Raw genomic sequence first — 21304 nt, forward strand, 5'->3', positions numbered from 1 at the left:
TTCACCAAAAATGGGCCGGCATCTAAACTTACATTCTTGCATTTCAAATAAAGAAACCAAGAGAATGAAAATAATTTGATAATAGGAGTAAATTAGAAAGTTGCTTAAAATTGCGTGCTCTATCTGAATCATGATAGAAAAAAATTGGATGAAACCCAAAATTGTTCTTTCATGATTTAGAAAGAGCATGCAATTTTAAACAACTTTCTAAGTTACTTCTATTATCTAATTTGCTTTGTTCTTTTCATATCCTTTGTTGAAAAGCATATACAGATAGGCTCAGTAGTTGCTGATTGGTGGCTGCACATAGATGCCTCGTGTGATTGGTTCACCCATGTGCATTGCTATTTCTTCAACAAAGGATATCTAAAGACAGAAGCAAATTAGATAATAGAAGTAAATTGGAATGTTGTTTAAAATTGTATTCTCTATCTGAATCATAAAAGAAGATTTTTGGGTTTAGTGTCCCTTTAAATTATTGGAACAATCCCATTCAAACTATGCTGGTGCTATATACTTTCTAAGCAACTCTGCAATAATCTTCCTGAACGGGGGGTTCCTAGTCATTTTTTAATTCTAAGTTTGACACAGAAGAACTCACTAGGGGACAATCTTGGAGCATTCTGAGATTTTGTTTGATAAATATATCATGCAGAAGCTTATAATTCTCAGAGATCTGTACCTACTGCACACTTCCACTTCATTCTCAGGAAAAAAAGCGGTAGGTAGACTTTTCAACAGTAAGTTTATTGCAGACTATACTGAAGCTAGAATCATTAGAGTGGACTCTTTGTCTCTTTAAATATTTCTATAAAGTTAAAAAGAAAAGATATTTCCTTTTGACCATTCTTTTGAACATAATTTTAATAATATTGACCAAAACTTTGATGGTAAAATTTTTAAGTTGATTTGCAAGTAGATTGTGATATATTTCATAATTTCAATATGACTTTCTTAGTTTGCAGCAGGTGCTCTGGAATACTCTACATCTGAAGTACGGGATAAAGCTGTAAGAATTATTCTCTACGTGTATAAGCAGCACCGAGGCGCTGTTCTGGAATATTTACCTGCCGATGATGCTAACACGCGCAAAAACCTTTTATATAAGAATCTCTTTGATGGTTTTGCCAAAATTGATGGCAGGCCTACAGAGTCTGAGATCAAGGTATGCAATGTTAAATGTTTAATCATTCATTAATTTTATGGCATCCATTTTTCATATATGTAACATGATTAATTTATTTTGTGAACATTATTGATTCTTGAAGATTATATAAATGTGTTTTTCATTTTATTGCATTGATAACAATTGTTTTGGCACTCAAAAGGAAACCATCTTTATATATATACAGGGAGTGCAGAATTATTAGGCAAGTTGTATTTTTGAGGATTAATTTTATTATTGAACAACAACCATGTTCTCAATGAACCCAAAAAACTCATTAATATCAAAGCTGAATAGTTTTGGAAGTAGTTTTTAGTTTGTTTTTAGTTATAGCTATTTTAGGGGGATATCTGTGTGTGCAGGTGACTAAGACTGTGCATAATTATTAGGCAACTTAACAAAAAACAAATATATACCCATTTCAATTATTTATTTTTACCAGTGAAACCAATATAACATCTCAACATTCACAAATATACATTTCTGACATTCAAAAACAAAACAAAAACAAATCAGTGACAATATAGCCACCTTTCTTTGCAAGGACACTCAAAAGCCTGCAATCCATGGATTCTGTCAGTGTTTTGATCTGTTCACCATCAACATTGCGTGCAGCAACAACCACAGCCTCCCAGACACTGTTCAGAGAGGTGTACTGTTTTCCCTCCTTGTAAATCTCACATTTGATGATGGACCACAGGTTCTCAATGGGGTTCAGATCAGGTGAACAAGGAGGCCATGTCATTAGATTTTCTTCTTTTATACTCTTTCTTGCCAGCCACGCTGTGGAGTACTTGGACGCGTGTGATGGAGCATTGTCCTGCATGAAAATCATGTTTTTCTTGAAGGATGCAGACTTCTTCCTGTACCACTACTTGAAGAAGGTGTCTTCCAGAAACTGGCAGTAGGACTGGGAGTTGAGCTTGACTCCATCCTCAACCCGAAAAGGCCCCACAAGCTCATCTTTGATGATACCAGCCCAAACCAGTACTCCACCTCCACCTTGCTGGCGTCTGAGTCGGACTGGAGCTCTCTGCCCTTTACCAATCCAGCCACGGGCCCATCCATCTGGCCCATCAAGACTCACTCTCATTTCATCAGTCCATAAAACCTTAGAAAAATCAGTCTTGAGATATTTCTTGGCCCAGTCTTGACGTTTCAGCTTGTGTGTCTTGTTCAGTGGTGGTCGTCTTTCAGCCTTTCTTACCTTGGCCATGTCTGAGTATTGCACACCTTGTGCTTTTGGGCACTCCAGTGATGTTGCAGCTCTGAAATATGGCCAAACTGGTGGCAAGTGGCATCTTGGCAGCTGCACGCTTGACTTTTCTCAGTTCATGGGCAGTTATTTTGCGCCTTGGTTTTTCCACACGCTTCTTGCGACCCTGTTGACTATTTTGAATGAAACGCTTGATTGTTCGATGATCACGCTTCAGAAGCTTTGCAATTTTAAGAGTGCTGCATCCCTCTGCAAGATATATCACTATTTTTGACTTTTCTGAGCCTGTCAAGTCCTTCTTTTGACCCATTTTGCCAAAGGAAAGGAAGTTGCCTAATAATTATGCACACCTGATATAGGGTGTTGATGTCATTAGACCACACCCCTTCTCATTACAGAGATTCACATCACCTAATATGCTTAATTGGTAGCAGGCTTTCGAGCCTATACAGCTTGGAGTAAGACAACATGCATAAAGAGGATGATGTGGTCAAAATACTCATTTGCCTAATAATTCTGCACACAGTGTATATATTATTATTATATTTTATTTATTTATAGAGATGTTTAAATACAGTAGGATTCACGGTATCAATGGCAGAGCACGTTGGAATAAAACATAATTCACCTTGCATTTAAACCAATATATCACAAGCTTGTAAATCACATGCGTTACTATGTAAAATATTTATGTTCATTCTCATAGAGTTGCATAGACTGATAGCAAATACTAAAGGAATTACAGTCCATCTTCAGAAAACTTGAAAAGAAAATTATAAATATCGCAAAATATTGTTTTTTTATTATTCTTTTCTACCCTTTTATACAAAGCACTTCAACCATAAGAAACACAAAGCGACAAACAATCATTATAAACACAATTAATTATTTTTAATACATGTCCTTCCTAACACTACTATCCAAATCTATACATTAACAATGCATTGTTATGTATTCTCTTTTTTAAAGTATTCTATCTTATCTGATATGATCGAAGTATAATCACAACCTCATAGAGGATGAAGAAAACTATCCTTAATCCTTCTCAAAACCCTAGAGAGCAAAACATTGTTTTGGCACTCAAATGGAAACCATCTTTAATCTCTGTTTTGATTCTTTGATGTTGAGTAAACATTTACTTTCAATACTATTTATTTGGATGTATGACAAAGGCACTGTGGACTACGAAATAAGAGTATAACTGGTGTTACTATTACACCACCATTGTTAGTTGAGCATTATATTTGTTGTAATATACAACTATCTTGAAATGTTTTAAAGACACTTGGTTAAGGAGCCTTATATCCAACGCACTGGTTATAAACCACTTTTTGAGAAAATGACGGTAAATATAAGAGATACGTCAGAGACGCTTATAGGAAATATATGTCAGACCTGTGAGCACCTGTTTTTAAATTCAGTTGGAGGAACAGTACAGACAGTTAAGTCAAAATTGGTTTTGTTTGAAGAGTATACCTAGGTAGGGTCAGTGTCAGCAATGCCCTACTGAGAGCTATCTGATGATTGGTAGCTTCACATATATGCCTCTTGTCATTTGACATTGCTGCTCTTGAGTCTTCTCTTTAACAAAGAACACCTGGAAAATGAAGCATATTTTGATAAAGGTTAAATTGGAAAGTTTTTTTTTAAATTGTATGCTCTATCAGAATCATTACAGAATTTACTCTCTCTTTAATAAAAAATGCCATTGTACTTCACTAAGACAGCCTATATGGGTTTATTACCAGTACTTTGGCTAAAAGGTTCTGTGAGGAAATGTGGGTTTGCATCAATAAAAGCAGACAGACCAGGCCCACTGAGTACTGCTGACGACCTGAAACTCACTTTTCTCTATCAATCACCATATGAAAATTCAAACGTATACATTGCTTTGCCTGAGCCCATGCTCCTGGTTTGAAATGTTTTAACCCCTTAATGACCAAGGACGTACGCCACACGTCCTAAAAAAAAAATACAGTTAATGACCGAGGACGTGTGGCGTACGTCCTTGGTCTGGAAAGCAGCTGGAAGCGATCCTGCACGCTTCCAGCTGCTTTCCGGTTATTGCAGTGATGCCTCGATATCGAGGCATACTGCAATAACCCCCCTTGGCCATCCGATGCAGAGAGAGCCACTCTGTGGCCCTCTCTGCACCGGACATCGTTGGCCGGTAACGTTGGTGGGTGGGAGCAAGTCTGGGAGGCGGGTGGGCGGCCATCGATGTGCCGAATGGAGTGGAGGGGGGCGGGAGCGGGAGCGCGCATGGGAGCGCGCGCGTGCACGGGGGGCGGCGGGCGGACGCGTGCACGGGGCGGGAGCGGGAGGGAACCGCTGCACTACAGAAAAATAAACTGGGAAAAGTTAAAAAAAAAAATGTTTTAAAAGCTGTAAATAAACAGCTAAGGGACCTGGAAGGGGTGGGCGGTTGATCTTGGGTGGGGGGGGGAAGCTACACTACAGAAAAGGGCATTTTTTTTTAATAAAAAGGCACATTTTTTTACTAAACTGGGTACTGGCAGACAGCTGCCAGTACCCAAGATGGCGCCCATTAAGACAGAGGGGGAGGGTTAGAGAGCTGTTTAGTGGGGGATCAGTGAGGCTGGGAGCTAAGGGGGATCCTACACAGCAGCATATGTAAATATGCTAAAAAACACACAAAAAAAGCCCAAATATAGCTTTTATTTTAGTACTGGCAGAGTTTCTGCCAGTACTTAAGATGGCGGGGACAATTGTGGGGTGGGGGAGGGAAGAGAGCTGTTTGGGAGGGATCAGGGGGTCTCATGTTTCAGGTGGGAGGCTGAGCTCTACACTAAAGCTAAAATTAACCCTGCAAGCTCCCTACAAGCTACATAATTAACCCCTTCACTGCTATCCATAATACACGTGTGAAATGCAGCGGCATTTGGCGGCCTTCTAATTACCAAAAAGCAACGCCAAAGCCATATATGTCTGCTATTTCTGAACAAAGGGGATCCCAGAGAAGCATTTACAACCATTTGTGCCATAATTGCATAAGCTGTTTGTAAATAATTTCAGTGAGAAACCTAAAATTGTGAAAAATTTAACGTTTTTTTTAATTTGATCGCATTTGGCGGTGAAATGGTGGCATGAAAAATACCAAAATGTGCCTAGATCAATACTTGGGGTTGTCTACTACACTACACTAAAGCTAAAATTATCCCTAAAAGCTCCCTACATGCTCCATAATTAACCCCTTCACTGCTGGGCATAATACACGTGTAGTGCGCAGTGGCATTTAGCAGCCTTCTAATTACTAAAAAGCAACGCCAAAGCCATATATGTCTGCTATTTCTGAACAAAGGGGATCCCAGAGAAGCATTTACAACCATTTAAGCCATAATTACACAAGCTGTTTGTAAATAATTTCAGTGAGAAACCAAAAGTTTGTGAAAAAATTAGTAAAAAAGTGAACGATTTTTTGTATTTAATCGCATTTGGCGGTGAAATGGTGGCATGAAATATACCAAAATGGGCCTAGATGAATACTTTGGGATGTCTACTAAAAAAAAATATATACATGTCAATGGATATTCAGAGATTCCTGAAAGATATTAGTGTTCTAATGTAACTAGCGCTAATTTTGAAAAATAATGGTTTGGAAATAGCAAAGTGCTACTTGTATTTATGGCCCTATAACTTACAAAAAAAGCAAAGAACATGTAAACATTGGGTATTTCTAAACTCAGGACAAAATTTAGAAACTATTTAGCACGGGTGTTTTTTGGTAGTTGTAGATGTGTAACAGATTTTGGGGGTCATAGTTAGAAAAAGTGTGTTTTTTTTTCAATTTTTTCCTCATATTTTATAATTTTTTTTATAGTAAATTATAAGATATGATGAAAATAATGGTATCTTTAGAAAGTCCATTTAATGGCGAGAAAAACGGTATATAATATGTGTGGGTACAGTAAATGAGTAAGAGGAAAATTACAGCTAAACACAAACACCGCAGAAATGTAAAAATAGCCTTGGTCCCAAACGGACAGAAAATGGAAAAGTGCTGTGGTCATTAAGGGGTTAAAGAGACTGTATTCCATGGAAAATTAATTCAACTGATCTATATTTTTTATTGTTCCATTATTTCTATGATTCTTCTGTTCTAAAACTCTTTGGGGCATATTTATCAAGCTCCGTATGGAGCTTGAAGTCCCGTGTTTCTGGTGAGCCTTCAGGCTCGCCAGAAACACAAGTTATGAAGCAGCAATCTAAAGTCCGCTGCTCCATAACCTGTCCACCTGCTCTGAGGTGGCAGACAGACATCGGCGGAAATCAACCCGATCCAATACGATCGGGTTGATTGATACCCCCTGCTGGCGGCTGATTGGCCGCAAATCTGCAGGGGGCAGCATTGCACCAGAACTGCTGGTGCAATGATAAATGCAGACAGCGTAAGCTGTCTGCATTTATCGATGGGGGGCGGACATGATCCGCAATATCGTATCATTAATAAATAGGCCACAACGTTTTAATTGTTTTTCTTAGCTTTTGAGGTTATTTTTTATAAAACTGCATTTCTTTTACAAGATATGCCGAGTCCATGGGTTTCATCCTTACTTGTGGGATATTATCCTCCTGCTAACAGGAAGTGGCAAAGAGCACCACAGCAGAGCTGTTACATAGCTCCACCCCTAACTCCTCCCCCCGGTCATTCTCTTTGCCTATACTAGTAATAGGAAGGGTAAAGTGATAGTGGTGACAAAATGATAGTTTTAATTTCTCCAATCAATATATTTTTTATTTTAAATGGTACCGGTGAGTACTATTTTAATCAAGGAGGATATGGAAGAAATCGATGATCTTAGCAGCAGTTACTAGGGTCAGTTATGGTTCCCACAAATCTGAAGGTAATATGAAGTAAACTTTTCAGTGTGGAGGACAGTCTCATGCATTAAGCAGCATTTGAGGTATGTGTCAGCCTAATTTTTCTGAGGAAACCTTGTATATCAGAATTGGCTGTATTTAGTTCTTTATAAGGAACATGGTAAGCAGTAGTCCTAATTGTAAAGGGGAGTTACTGTCCTTCTGGGTGTTTTTTTCTTTATTGCAATATAATTGACACTGGGACCTTTTATTCATAAACTTACATGACACAAAAGTAAAAGAAATTTATTTATCTATTTATTTTATTATAAAACTGTTTGGGGACCACTTGACTGTTTATAACCGCTTCCCATGCAGTATTTGAATTTCTAAGTGCGACGTCCATTGTGGACGGGGCCTGTTTTCGCGCCTCAGTTGCGCAGTTTACTCTGAAGGAGACAGCAGACATTAGCTCCGGTTGGGCCCTATCTGTGTTTTACACTATCCGGATTGGTGTAGATTCATTTGGCAGTTCTCTGGGAGCAGGTAGGCGCGAGGTGCAGGGGTCATTAGAAAATTGTATTTTTTTTATTTGATGTTCCTGTAGAGAGTAAATTCAATAGATGCATGTGAACAATAATTTTTGGAAACATTATACAGCCATACATAGGTTTTTAAACGTTCATAGACGTTCATAGACGTTTTGAAGCATATTTGAGGAAAAAATGTGTGCTTTTATTTCTTAAAGGCACAGTACTCGTTTTTTGCAAAAATTGTTTTTTGTTAATTAATAAACTATTTACCAACTGTTGTGGTTATTACTACTTTGTTCAACATGTCTGACATTGAGGAAACTCATTGTTCTATATGTTTAGAAGCCATTGTGGAACCCCCTCTTACTTTGTGTACCTCTTGTACTGATAGAGCCTTACAATGTAAGGAACATATTTTAGGAAATGAAAGTGTGTCTAAGGATGATTCTCAGTCTGAAGAGAATCAGGATATGCCATGTAATTTTCCTCAAGTCTCCCAACTTTTAACACCCACACAAGTGACACCTAGTACATCTAGTGCATCTAATTCTTTTACTTTGCAAGATATAGCTACAGTTATGTCAACTACTCTCAATGAGATATTTTCTAAACTGCCAGTTTTGCAGGGTAAACGCAGTAGGCCAGGTATTAATGTAAATACTGAACCCTCTGATGCTTTATTAACTATTTCCGATGTACCCTCACAATGCTCTGAATTGGGTTTAGGGAATTATTGTCTGAAGGTGAAATTTCAGATTCAGAAAATATTTTACCTCAGACAGATTCGGACTTAACGTCCTTTAAATTTAAACTTGAACACCTTCGTATGTTACTGAGGGAGCTCCTAGCAACTCTGGATGATTGTGAACCCATTACAATTCCTCCAGAAAAATTATGTAAGATGGATAAATATCTAGAAGTTCCTACTTACACTGATGTTTTTCCGATTCCCAAAAGAATTTCGGAAATTGTTAGAAAGGAATGGGATAGACAAGGTATACCGTTCTCTCCCCCTCCTAATTTTAAGAAAATGTTTCCCATATCAGATACCATTAAGGACTCTTGGCAAACGGTCCGTAAGGTGGAGGGAACAATATCTACGCTAGCTAAGCGTACAACTATACCTATTAAAGATAGTTGTGCTTTCAAAGACCCTATAGATAAAAAAGCATGAAGGGGCAGCCCCCGATCCGGGACCGGATCTAGTAGGGGGCAGACTTTCTCTCTTTGCTCAGGCTTGGGCAAGGGATGTGCAGGATCACCTGGGCATTAGAAATTGTGACCCAGGGGTATCAACTGGAATTCAAAAAATTTCCCCCAAGAGGGAGATTTCATCTTTCACGTTTGTCTGTAGACCAGACAAAAAGAGAGGCGTTCTTACATTGTGCAAAAGACCTCTATTCCATGGGAGTAATTTGTCCAGTTCCAAAACTGGAACAGGGACAGGAGTTTTACTCAAACCTTTTCGTGGTTCCAAAAAAAGAGGGAACTTTCAGACCTATTTTGGATTTAAAGTTCCTGAACAAATTTCTCAGGGTCCCATCGTTCAAGATGGAGACTATTCGAACAATCTTACCAATGATCCAGGAGGGTCAATACATGACCACCGTGGACCTGTAGGATGCGTATCTTCACATTCCTATCCACAAAGATCATCATCAGTTTCTAAGGTTTGCCTTTCTGGAAAAGCATTATCAGTTTGTGGCCCTTCCCTTTGGGTTGGCCACAGCTCCAAAAATCTTCACAAAGGTGCTAGGGTCCCTTCTGGCGGTCCTCAGGCCACGGGGCATAGCAGTAACGCCCTATCTGGACGATATTTTGGTTCAGGCGTCAACTTATCATCTGACCAAATTTCACACGGACATTGTGCTGTCCTTTCTAAGAACTCACGGTTGGAAAGTGAATATTGAAAAGAGTTCACTTGTTCCACAAACGAGAGTTCCATTCTTGGGAACTCTGATAGACTTGGTAGACATGAAAATTTTTCTGACGGAGGTCAGAAAATCAAAAATTCTAAATACTTGCCAAGCTCTTCAGTCCATTCCTCGGCCATCAGTGGCGCAGTGTATGGAGGTCATTGGATTAATGGTAGCAGCGATGGACATCGCAACTGTGCATGCTCAGACAGTGGAATGGGGATTATGCAAATTTATCTCCTCAGATAAATCTGGATTAAGAGACCAGAGACTCTCTTCTTTGGTGGTTGTCACAGGATCATCTGTCCCAAGGAATGTGCTTCTGCAGACCATCATGGGTTATAGTGACAACGGACGCCAGCCTCTTGGGCTGGGGTGCAGTCTGGAATTCCCTGAAGTCTCAGGGAACTTGGACTCCGACGGAGTCTCAGTTGCCAATAAATATTCTGGAACTGAGAGCCATATTTAATGCGCTTCAGGCGTGGCCTCAGTTGGCACTGACCAAGTTCATAAGATTCCAGTCGGACAATGTCACGACTGTAGCATATATCAATCATCAGGGGGGAACAAGAAGTTCTCTTGCGATGATAGTTATCAAAGATAATCCGATGGGCAGAGATTCACTCTTGCCATCTATCAGCACTCTATATCCCAGGAGTAGAGAACTGGGAGGCAGATTTTCTAAGTCGTCAGACTTTTCATCCGGGGGAGTGGGAACTCCATCCGGAGATGTTTGCATCGTTGATTCATCAATGGGGCACACCGGAATTGGATCTGATGACATCTCGACAGAATGCCAAACTTGCACGCTACGGGTCCAGGTCAAGGGATCCCCAGGCTGTACTGATAGATGCTCTAGCAGTACCTTGGTCGTTCAACCTGGCTTATGTGTTTCCACCATTTCCTCTCCTGCCTCGTGTGATTGCAAGAATCAAACAGGAGAGAGCTTCAGTAATTCCAATAGCGCCTGCATGGCCTCGCAGGACTTGGTATGCGGATCTGGTGCACATGTCTTCTCTGCCACCGCAGTCGGTCATTGATACTCTGATTCACGCTCGCAAGCCTGTCACTAGAAAGATTTACCATAAAATTTTGCGTAAATATCTATATAATATGGGTGTGAATCCAAGGGTTACTCATGGAGTAAGATTAGGATTCCTAGGATCTTGTCCTTTCTCCTAGAAGGATTGGAAAAAGGATTATCTGCTAGTTCTCTAAAAGGACAAATTTCTGCTTTGTCAATTTTATTACACAAACGTCTGGCGGATGTCCCAGGCGTTCAGTCTTTTTGTTAGGCTTTAATCAGAATCAAGCCTGTGTTTAAATCTGTTGCTCCACCTTGGAGTCTGAACTTAGTTCTTAAGGTTCTTCAAGGGGTTCCGTTTGAACCCATGCATTCCATAGATATTAAACTGTTATCTTGGAAAGTTTTATTTTTAGTTGCTATCTCTTCTGCTCGAAGAGTTTCTGAGCTTTCTGCTTTACAATATGATTCGCCTTATCTTATATTCCATTCTGATAAGGTGGTTTTATGTACTAAACCTGGATTCCTTCCTAAGGTTGTTTCAGATAAGAATATTAATCAGGAAATTGTTGTTCCTTCCTTGTATCATAATCCTTCTTCTAAGAAGGAACGTCCATTACATAACTTGGATGTGGTCCGTGCTTTAAAGTTTTACTTACAAGCGACCAAGGATTTCAGACAAACATCCTCTCTTTTTGTAGTTTATTCTGGAAAATGTAAGGGTCAAAAAGCTACGGCTACCTCTCTCTCTTTTTGGCTGAAAAGCATCATCCTCCTGGCATATGAGACTGCTGGACAGCAGCCTCCTGAAAAAATTACGGCTCATTCTACTAGAGCTGTGGCTTCCACATGGGCTTTTAAAAACGATGCTTCTGTTGAACAGATTTGTAAGGCTGCGACTTGGTCCTCCCTTCATTTTTTTTCCAAATTTTCCAAATTTGATACTTTTGCTTCTTCTGAGTGTATTTTTGGGAGAAATGTTCTTCAAGCTGTGGTGCCTTCAGTTTAGGTTCCTGTCTTGTCCCTCCCTTTCATCCGTGTCCTAAGCTTTGGTATTGGTATCCCACAAGTAAGGATGAAACCTGTGGACTCGGCATATCTTGTAAAAGAAAATGAAATGTATGCTTACCTGATAAATTGATTTCTTTTACGATATGCCGAGTCCACGGCCCACCCTGTCATTTTAAGACAGGATTTATTTTATTTTTTCAAAACTACAGTCACCTCTACACCTTTTAGCTTTTCCTTTCTCTTCCTATACCTTCGGTCGAATGAGTTGGGGGAGGAGTTAGGGAAGGAGCTATGTATCAGCTCTGCTGTGGTGCTCTTTGCCACTTCCTGTTAGCAGGAGGATAATATCCCACAAGTAAGGATGAAACCCGTGGACTCGGCATATTGTAAAAGAAATCAATTTATCAGGTAAGCATACATTTCCTTTTTTATAACCTTCAACCAAACACACTGTAATACAAACAAGGGAGACACATGTCCTTTGTAATTGGTTGAGATAGCATCCATTGTGTGGCTGTAGGTTAGGGACCCATGGAGGAAGATATCTTGACGTGGTCCCAGTCTGGTTTGGAAGTGCAGTCAGTCCATTTCTTTGTTTCGTGTGTGTCTGTGTATGTATGTACAGTGCTCAGCATAAATGAGTACACCCCAACCGATTTGTCAGAAAACCTTTACTTACCTTTCAGAAACAACATATTTTCTGGGACACTATACTACAAAATACTCCCACAAATGGGGGCCATTGATTGCAACCAAGATTTGTTAATTTGCACCCAAAGCAAAGTACTTTTTCTAACAAATTCATTCAACACCATGTTGCAAAAATGAATACACACCAATGAAAGTCATAGGATCAAGCTAAATGTCTGACAGCAAATTCCTAATTAGATGGAGATTCTGTAGAAACAGAAGAGGAGGCAACACATCGAACAGTATTGTCAAATCAACAATACAAGACAACACACAATTGGCAACTCACATAAGACGGGGCACTAGTAGTGCCATCAACAGCAGGCCGGGACCTCTTAGTCCCAATTTCTTAGTCAACAATTTAGGAGAGCCCCAACAATAAAGGAAAAACTTGCACCTAGTAAGATAGTGATGTGCAAAAGGGAAACAAATGCACCATTCAATAGAGGAAACATACAAGATAGCACTCAAGGTGCAAAAATAGGCTTTTTCAGATGTCACAAAAATAGATGCAGTATGTGTAAATATACCATCAATGGACAAAAGAGTATCAAAGTAAATAACACAGGGGAAACTTTTACATTAACACAAAAAATAACATGCAGTTCTACTTATGTGGTCTATTGTATCACCTGCATCTGTGGCCTACATTATATAGGCCGCACCTGCAGGATGATAAGACAGAGATGGTCTGAACATCTCAGATGCATTGTGAAAGGATTAGATAAATACAGTACTTCTAGACATCATACAGCATCACATGGCACTAACAAATGCCTTATGAAGATAACCCCACTCGAGGTAGTGACTGCTAGTAATTCCCAAAATAGAATGATTAAACTTCGCCAAAGGGAGACCTTCTGGATCTATAGATTTTCATCTTTACATCCAGAAGGCCTCAATGAAGTAATTGATACAGCAGCCTTTTAGATCAATCCAGTACAAACATTCAGTTCATTCTATCTTTTAATTTAAGGGTTCTGTTATACAAGCTTCATATCTGTTCTCTCACATTAGTAGTGCACTTAATATTAATGTGTATATAATGGATCATATCCTCATTGATATTGATATATATTATTTAGAAGGAATGTAAGTATAGATCACCTGAGGTCACCACCCAGTAAATATCTTAATATACCAGTAATGTTTCATCTTGAAAATATATTCAGTATTTACTATCCATCTTACAATCATTCAAGCATCATATCACTATAAAACACATTTAATCACATTAATGGAGATATGTATATTTAGAATACTATAAACATACAATTTGTCTATATTCATACACATAGAGTATTTATTATATTAATTATAAACACTTAACATTGTCACACTATACACATTTAATCATATGAGTCACATAGGAATTGATATATTCATGGTCATACACATAATATTATTATAGTTATATTATTTATATATTATTACTCTAGTCACATAGGTTTTTATAATAGCACATCTATTTATATATATTTATTTACATAAAATAAGATATAGTTAGAGTACTTAACACTAGTCACACATAGAATTCACTAATTATCACTATTTATAGCATATAGTAACCATAATTTTCCTCTATATGTTTTTTCACATGTCTTTTCATATAGAACAATTTATTAATTTATTCACTAGGGCACAGAAAGCACACACAAAAAATGGAAGACTATAATTCATATTTTTTTATATATATATAGTTTTATTTATATACATTATACAGGTTACCAATATATAAAAATATATGAGTATATGCATCTATTCGATTGAAGCGCAATGATTACGAGACTGGCATTATTTTGAATGTTATGATTCAGTAAAAATTGACGAATACTGTGAGGATAGGATATGCTTTCACAGAGCAGTAATACCAAAGGGCTACACAAATTGGCTGATGCTATCTCGAACATAGCCATAGGGTTATATATAAATATATCATAATAGCAAAGCAGTTCATATCCCAAAAAAATAAATAGACAATAGTTGATTTATTTTTTTTTTTTTTTTTTTTTTTTTTTTTTTTTTTTTTTTTTTTTTTTTTTTTTTTTTTAACGATAGAAAACACACGCCTATAAGCTGGGATTCACACACATAGTGACGCGTGATTGGTTTATGCTACACGCCCACGGATTATCACCTACACATTGGACATTGTGAAATCAGAGAGGGAGCTTTAAACAAATAGACATAGCCCTTCATAAAATCAGCTTATGATATGCACAATACAACAATTCAGATAACATTTAAACAGTTTATTGTAGGAGATCATGTCAAAAGGGGTAAGAATATATTAGGAAGAAAGTTGAGGAATTGTATTTAAAGACCGGCGATAAATGATACACGCCCACTAGCCATTACCCACACATATGGAAGTGTGAGATAGGCTAATGACACACACCCACAAGCTGACAGCTTTATATATGATATAAACAAACTAGCTAATGCTTTTAATTAATAAATAAATTAGACTTTCTACTATGAACAAAGGGGAGGAAAGAAATCCTCATGAAATAAAGAAGTTATTAACCATATAAAATAGAAATAAATAGTGCATTCACTTTCATAAAGAGAGATTGCTGAAAATTTAATGAACCAACTATATGAGTGCTGTATTTGTTTTTTTGCTGAAACACTATTGTGCATACTATATATGTTTTCTTCCGAAATGTTTATGAGATATATTGTAATATCTGATATATACTTGTTTTGATACTAGCTGTATATGTTAAAGTAGATCTATGCATACAATGAGTTATATATTCACATACTGGTATCAAGAAAAGTCAGTTTGTATTGTGAAGGTCACCATAGCAACATTTGCATAAGTAATTGGTAAATTGGGTGTGACCAATGTTTTAATTTATTTGAGGATGTATAAATAGGAGACTTCAGTTTTAGATCAGTATAACTTGCCTGAGGAAACAGAGTGGTAGCTCTGAGAAACGCGTAGCGAATTCTACTGATTTTTTATTGTACACTGTTATATTTTTATATAAAGTGTTTTTTATATATATCTGGAGTCTCCTGAATTTTTTATCTGAACCTTCTGAATACATTGGACCATCTTTCACCGGAGTGGTATGTGCGCTGGGCCACTTTTAATATACCCAGCTTGCTTCATTAGCACTACAGTGTGCTCTATACTTTGTGAGTATATCTCTGAAGGGTAAAGCTGGTGGGTTCACACTCTGCTTACTAATTCCACACTAGGAGTCGCCCTCTGTATATCTTCTTACTTTTCAGGGGACCTCTTAGTCGCCCGACAGACTCGACCACGATATTCAAGGTCCGATCACGTGAGAGCGTCTTGCCAACCAGGTAGCAGCAAGCTCTCAATACCTATGGATGTTAGCACCAATTGGCTGGATCAAAGGGGGAGGTGTGTGAGGAGCTCTACAAACCACTCGTAGTATTAGGCGAACTCGAAAAGCTCCACAAAACCAATAGTGACTTGTTACACAGAGCAAGGGTGTAAGGATAAAACAAGTTTATTAAAACAAGTAAAACACAGCAATGCATTTATAAACGCGTTGCTGTGTTTTACTTGTTTTAATAAACTTGTTTTTTTTGTGGAGCTTTTCGAGTTCGCCATTGGCCACGAGTCTGCAGGGGGCTGCGTTACACCAGCAGCTCTTGTGAGCTGCTGGTGCGATGCTGAATACGGAGAGCATATTGCTCTCCGCATTCAGCGAGGTCTTGCAGACCTGATCCGCCCCATAGTCTGGATGCCCAAGTGGAACCACCCTTACCTTTTTGTAGTTCTTTTGTAGAAAGAACTTTGTTATACAAAGATAGACAGTTTGTTTCTGAGCCACCATTCTCTCAAGTGGATGCTGTTCAGGCTATGCCACAGCCTTCTCCACAAGTGTCCCAAACTGTTCCATCGTCTCATGCAGTGCCCTGCGATTCGTCTATATCTCAGGATGGGGTATTTTTGAAGGCAGAAATTGCGGCCTAGGTTTCCTCAGCGGTATCTGAGGCACTAGCCACCATCCCTATGCTGCAAGGGAGGCGTAAGAGGAAGATTATTGAGTCAGACAGTAAGGTATCTGATCCGTCTCAGGCTAACCAAATGGCTCTTTCCCATAGGTCGGAAGAGGAGAAAACATTGGTAGCCTCTGAGGGTGAACTCGGATAGTGTAATTCCTTCTTCTGATGCTGAAGTGGTTTCCTTCAGATTCAAGCTTGAGCACCTCTGTGTGTTGCTAAAGGAGGTTTTAGCTACCTTGGACGACTCCGATACGCCTATCATTGTCAACCCTAAAAAATCGAGTAAATTAAATTGTCCCCTCCCCTGGGGAGGTATTTCCAATTCCAGACCGTGCCACTAAGATTATTTCACGGGAATGGGAGAGGCCAGGAATACCCTTTACCCCCTCTCCTATCTTTAGGAAAATGTTCCCCAGTGGCCGACTCCATAAAGGAGTCGTGGCAAACCGTCCCAAGGGTGGAAGGGTCGATTTCCACCTTGGCCAAGAGAACTAGTATTCCTATTGAGGATAGTTGCTCTTTCAAAGATCCTATGGATAAAAAGCTGGGGGCTCTTTTAAAGAAAATGTATACTCATCAGGGGTTACAATGGCAGCCGGCGGTGTGCATTGTTACAGTAACCAGTGCGTCAGCCTATTGGTTTGACGCCTTGTCTAAATCCCTTCAAACTGAGGCTCCTTTGGAGGAGATTCAGGATAGGATAAAGACTCTAAAGTTAGCTAATTACTTTATCACTGACGCTTCCTTGCAGGTCATTAAGTTGGGGGCCGAAATATCTGGCTTTGCAATCTTGGCACGTAGAGCGCTATGGCTTAAAGCTTGGTCTGCTGATGTTTCTTCTAAGTGGAAGCTTTTGGTAATCTCTTACAAGGGAAAGACCTAGTACGGACCGGCTTTGGCAGAAATTATCTCCAATATTACGGGGGATAAAGGATCCTTTCTGCCTCAAGATAAGAAGAACAAAATGAAGGGACGCCAGACTAATTTTCGTTCCTTTCGTAACTTCAAAGGGAAGTCTTCCCCTGCCTCTACCAACCAGGAACAATCCAAGCCCTCCTGGAGACCTGGTCAGTCCTGGAATAAGGGGAAGCAATCCAAGAAACCCACAGCTGACTCCAAGATAGCATGAAGGGTTTGCCCCCGATCTTGGATCGGATCAAGTGGGGGGCATACTCTCTCAGTTTGCGCTAGCTTGGGAAAGAGGTGTTCCAGATCTGTGGGCAGTGGACATAGTTTCTCTTGCAAGGTGTATCCAGTCCACGGATTCATCCTTACTTGTGGGATATTCTACTTCCCTACAGGAAGTGGCAAAGAGAGCACACAGCAGAGCTGTCCATATAGCCCCCCCCCCCAGCTCCACCCCCCAGTCATTCTCTTTGCCGCGTTAACGCACTAGGTTCTCTCTCAGGGAGGGTAAAGTGAATGTGGTGTTAGAATTGTAGTTTTATATCTTCAATCAAGAGTTTGTTATTTTTAAATGGTACTGGTTTGTACTATTTACTCTCTGGCAGAAAAAAGATGAAGAATTCTGCTGAGAGGAATATGATTTTAGCATGTTGTAACTAAAATCCACTGCTGTTCCCACACAGGACTGAGGAGTATCAGAAAACTTCAGTTGGGGGGAACAGTTTGCAGGCTTGACTGCAGTGAGGTATGTTCAGTCATTTATTTCTAGACAAGACTGAGATAATTCTAGAAGACTGACAAGATCCCCATGTGGGGAGGGTAAGCTATGTTCTGAGACTTAGTATAGAATTGAATGCTTACATGACAGGGCTAAATAGGCTGGTTGACACTAATGCAGGGTTATTGATTATTTATTAAGAAATACTCATTGGAGACACCTTTTTAAGCACTTTGGAGTGTTTTACTGGGGTTATTATCCACATGACATAAATTTAGTCACTTAGAAGTGATTTTTGTAGGCCTCACAACTCCGGAGTGGAGTGGGAGAGGCCTAATTTAGCTTGAAAGACAAGTTCATGCTGCTTCACATGGAGGGCCCTGCTGCTGATTGAGGGCCTAGAAGAAGCTTTATTTCCCCAAAACTGATCCCTAAGGGCAGGTAGGGCCACAGTAGTAAGCTGTGGCAAGGTGCTGTAGTTTGTTAACCGGTTGTTGGCTTTAGGCTGCTCCGGTTTGGGCATTAAGGGGTTAATCGTTCTGAAACTTGCTGTGCAATCATATTAAAGCCTTAGGTACATACTGTGAAAATTTCAAAAGGATTGGTGCATTTTTCACTGTTTTGTAAAATTGTGTGCTCTTTTATTTCTACAAATTCCTCAGAGTCTCATCATTCAAGATGGAGACCATTTGGACAATCTTACCTATTATCCAGGAAGGTCAATATCTGACTACCGTGGATCTAAAGGATGCGTACCTGCATATCCTAATCCACAAAGATCATCATCAGTTCCTCCGGTTCGCTTTTCTAGACAAGCATTACCAGTTTGTGGCTCTTCCATTCGGTTTAGCCACTGCTCCCAGAATTTTCACAAAGGTGCTAGGGTCTCTTCTGGCGGTTCTAAGACCGCGGGGCATAGCAGTGGCGCCTTATTTGGACGACATCTTAATTCAGACGCCGTCTTTTCACAGAGCCAAGGCTCACACAGAGATTGTATTGGCCTTTCTAAGGTCTCACGGGTGGAAGGTGAACATCAAAAAGAGTTCCCTGTCCCCACTCACAAGGGTTCCCTTCCTAGGAACACAAATAGATTCGGTAGAAATGAAAATATTTCTGACGGAGGTCAGAAAGTTGAAACTTTTAACTACTTGCCGAATTCTTCATTCCATTCCTCGGCCATCTGTAGCTCAATCTGAGGGCGATATTCAACGCGCTTCAGGCATGGCCTCAACTAGCTGCGGCCAAATTCATAAGATTTCAGTCGGACAACATTACGACTGTAGCTTATATCAATCATCAGGGGGGAACAAAGAGTTCTCTAGCGATGAGGGAAGTAACCAAAATAATCAGGTGGGCGGAGGCCCACTCCTGCCATCTCTCAGCAATTCACATCCCAGGTGTAGACAACTGGGAGGCGGATTTTCTAAGTCGTCAGACTTTTCACCCGGGGGAGTGGGAACTCCACCCGGAGGTATTTGCCCAGCTGACTCAGCTAGGGGGCATTCCAGAGTTGGACCTGATGGCGTCCCGTCAGAACACCAAGCTTCCTATCTACGGATCCAGGTCCCGGGACCCCAAGGCGGCATTGATAGATGCTCTAGTAGCGCCTTGGTCCTTCAATCTGGCTTATGTTTTCCCACCGTTTCCTCTTCTCCCTCGTCTGATCGCCAGAATCAAGCAGGAGAAGGCGTCTGTGATTTTGATAGCGCCTGCGTGGCCATGCAGGACTTGGTATGTAGACCTAGTGGACATGTCATCTGCCCCACCATGGACACTGCCATTGAGGCAGGACCTTCTAATACAGGGTCCGTTCAAGCATCCAAATCTAGTTTCTCTACGTCTGACTGCTTGGAGATTGAATGCTTAATTCTTTCAAAGCGTGGTTTTTCTGAGTCAGTTATAGATACTCTGATCCAGGCTAGAAAGCCTGTCACCAGGAAAGTCTACCATAAGATATGGTGGAAATATCTTTGTTGGTGTGAATCCAAGGGTTACTCATGGAGTAAGATTAGGATTCCCAGGATATTGTCTTTTCTCCAAGACGGTTTGGAGAAAGGATTGTCGGCTAGTTCTTTAAAGGGACAGATATCTGCTCTGTCTATCCTTTTGCACAAGCGTCTGGCAGAGGTACCGGACGTTCAAGCGTTTGCACAGGCTTTAGTCAGAATCAATCCTGTCTATAAACCTGTGGCTCCGCCATGGAGTCTAAATCTAGTTCTTTCAGTTCTTCAAGGGGTTCCATTTGAACCTTTACATTCCATAGATATTAAGTTGTTATCTTGGAAAGTTTTGTTTTTGGTAGCTATCTCTTCTGCTTGAAGAGTCTCAGAATTATCTGCTTTACAGTGTGATTCACCTTATCTGGTGTTCCACGCAGATAAGGTAGTTTCTTTCATGTAATTAGCAAGAGTCCATGAGCTAGTGACGTATGGGATATACATTCCTACCAGGAGGGGCAAAGTTTCCCAAACCTCAAAATGCCTATAAATACACCCCTCACCACACCCACAAATCAGTTTTACAAACTTTGCCTCCTATGGAGGTGGTGAAGTAAGTTTGTGCTAGATTCTACATTGATATGCGCTCCGCAGCAGGTTGGAGCCCGGTTTTCCTCTCAGCGTGCAGTGAATGTCAGAGGGATGTGAGGAGAGTATTGCCTATTTGAATTCAATGATCTCCTTCTATGGGGTCTATTTCATAGGTTCTCTGTTATCGGTCGTAGAGATTCATCTCTTACCTCCCTTTTCAGATCGACAATATACTCATATATACCATTACCTCTACTGATTCTCGTTTCAGTACTGGTTTGGCTTTCTACTACATGTAGATGAGTGTCCTGGGGTAAGTAAGTCTTATTTTCTGTGACACTCTAAGCTATGGTTGGGCACTTTTTTATAAAGTTCTAAATATATGTATTCAAACATTTATTTGCCTTGACTCAGGATGTTCAACATTCCTTATTTCAGACAGTCAGTTTCATATTTGGGATAATGCATATGAATAAATCAATTTTTTTCTTACCTTAAAATTTGACTTTTTCCCTGTGGGCTGTTAGGTTTGCGGGGGCTGAAAATGCTTCATTTTATTGCGTCATTCTTGGCGCTGACTTTTTTGGCGCAAAATTTTTTTTCTGTTTCCGGCGTCATACGTGTCGCCGGAAGTTGCGTCATTTTTGTCGTTCTTTTGCGCCAAAAGTGTCTGCGTTCTGGATGTCACTATTGTCTCCACATTATTTAAGTCTCATTATTTATTGCTTCTGGTTGCTAGAAGCTTGTTCACTGGCATTTTTTCCCATTCCTGAAACTGTCATTTAA

The 21304-nt window shown here is 39.8% G+C and overlaps 1 protein-coding gene across 1 annotated transcript in view; it reads left to right on the forward strand.

Annotated features, from left to right (window-relative positions):
* Positions 1-21304, forward strand: part of CEP104 (centrosomal protein 104) — a 581941-nt gene that overhangs the window by 295003 nt on the left and 265634 nt on the right. The window contains 1 exon segment of the mRNA XM_053690408.1: positions 959-1165. Within this exon segment, the coding sequence (XP_053546383.1) occupies positions 959-1165 (207 nt within the window).

Source organism: Bombina bombina, chromosome 8, assembly GCF_027579735.1.
Source record: "Bombina bombina isolate aBomBom1 chromosome 8, aBomBom1.pri, whole genome shotgun sequence".
In the NCBI taxonomy this organism is placed as follows: Eukaryota; Metazoa; Chordata; class Amphibia; order Anura; family Bombinatoridae; genus Bombina; species Bombina bombina.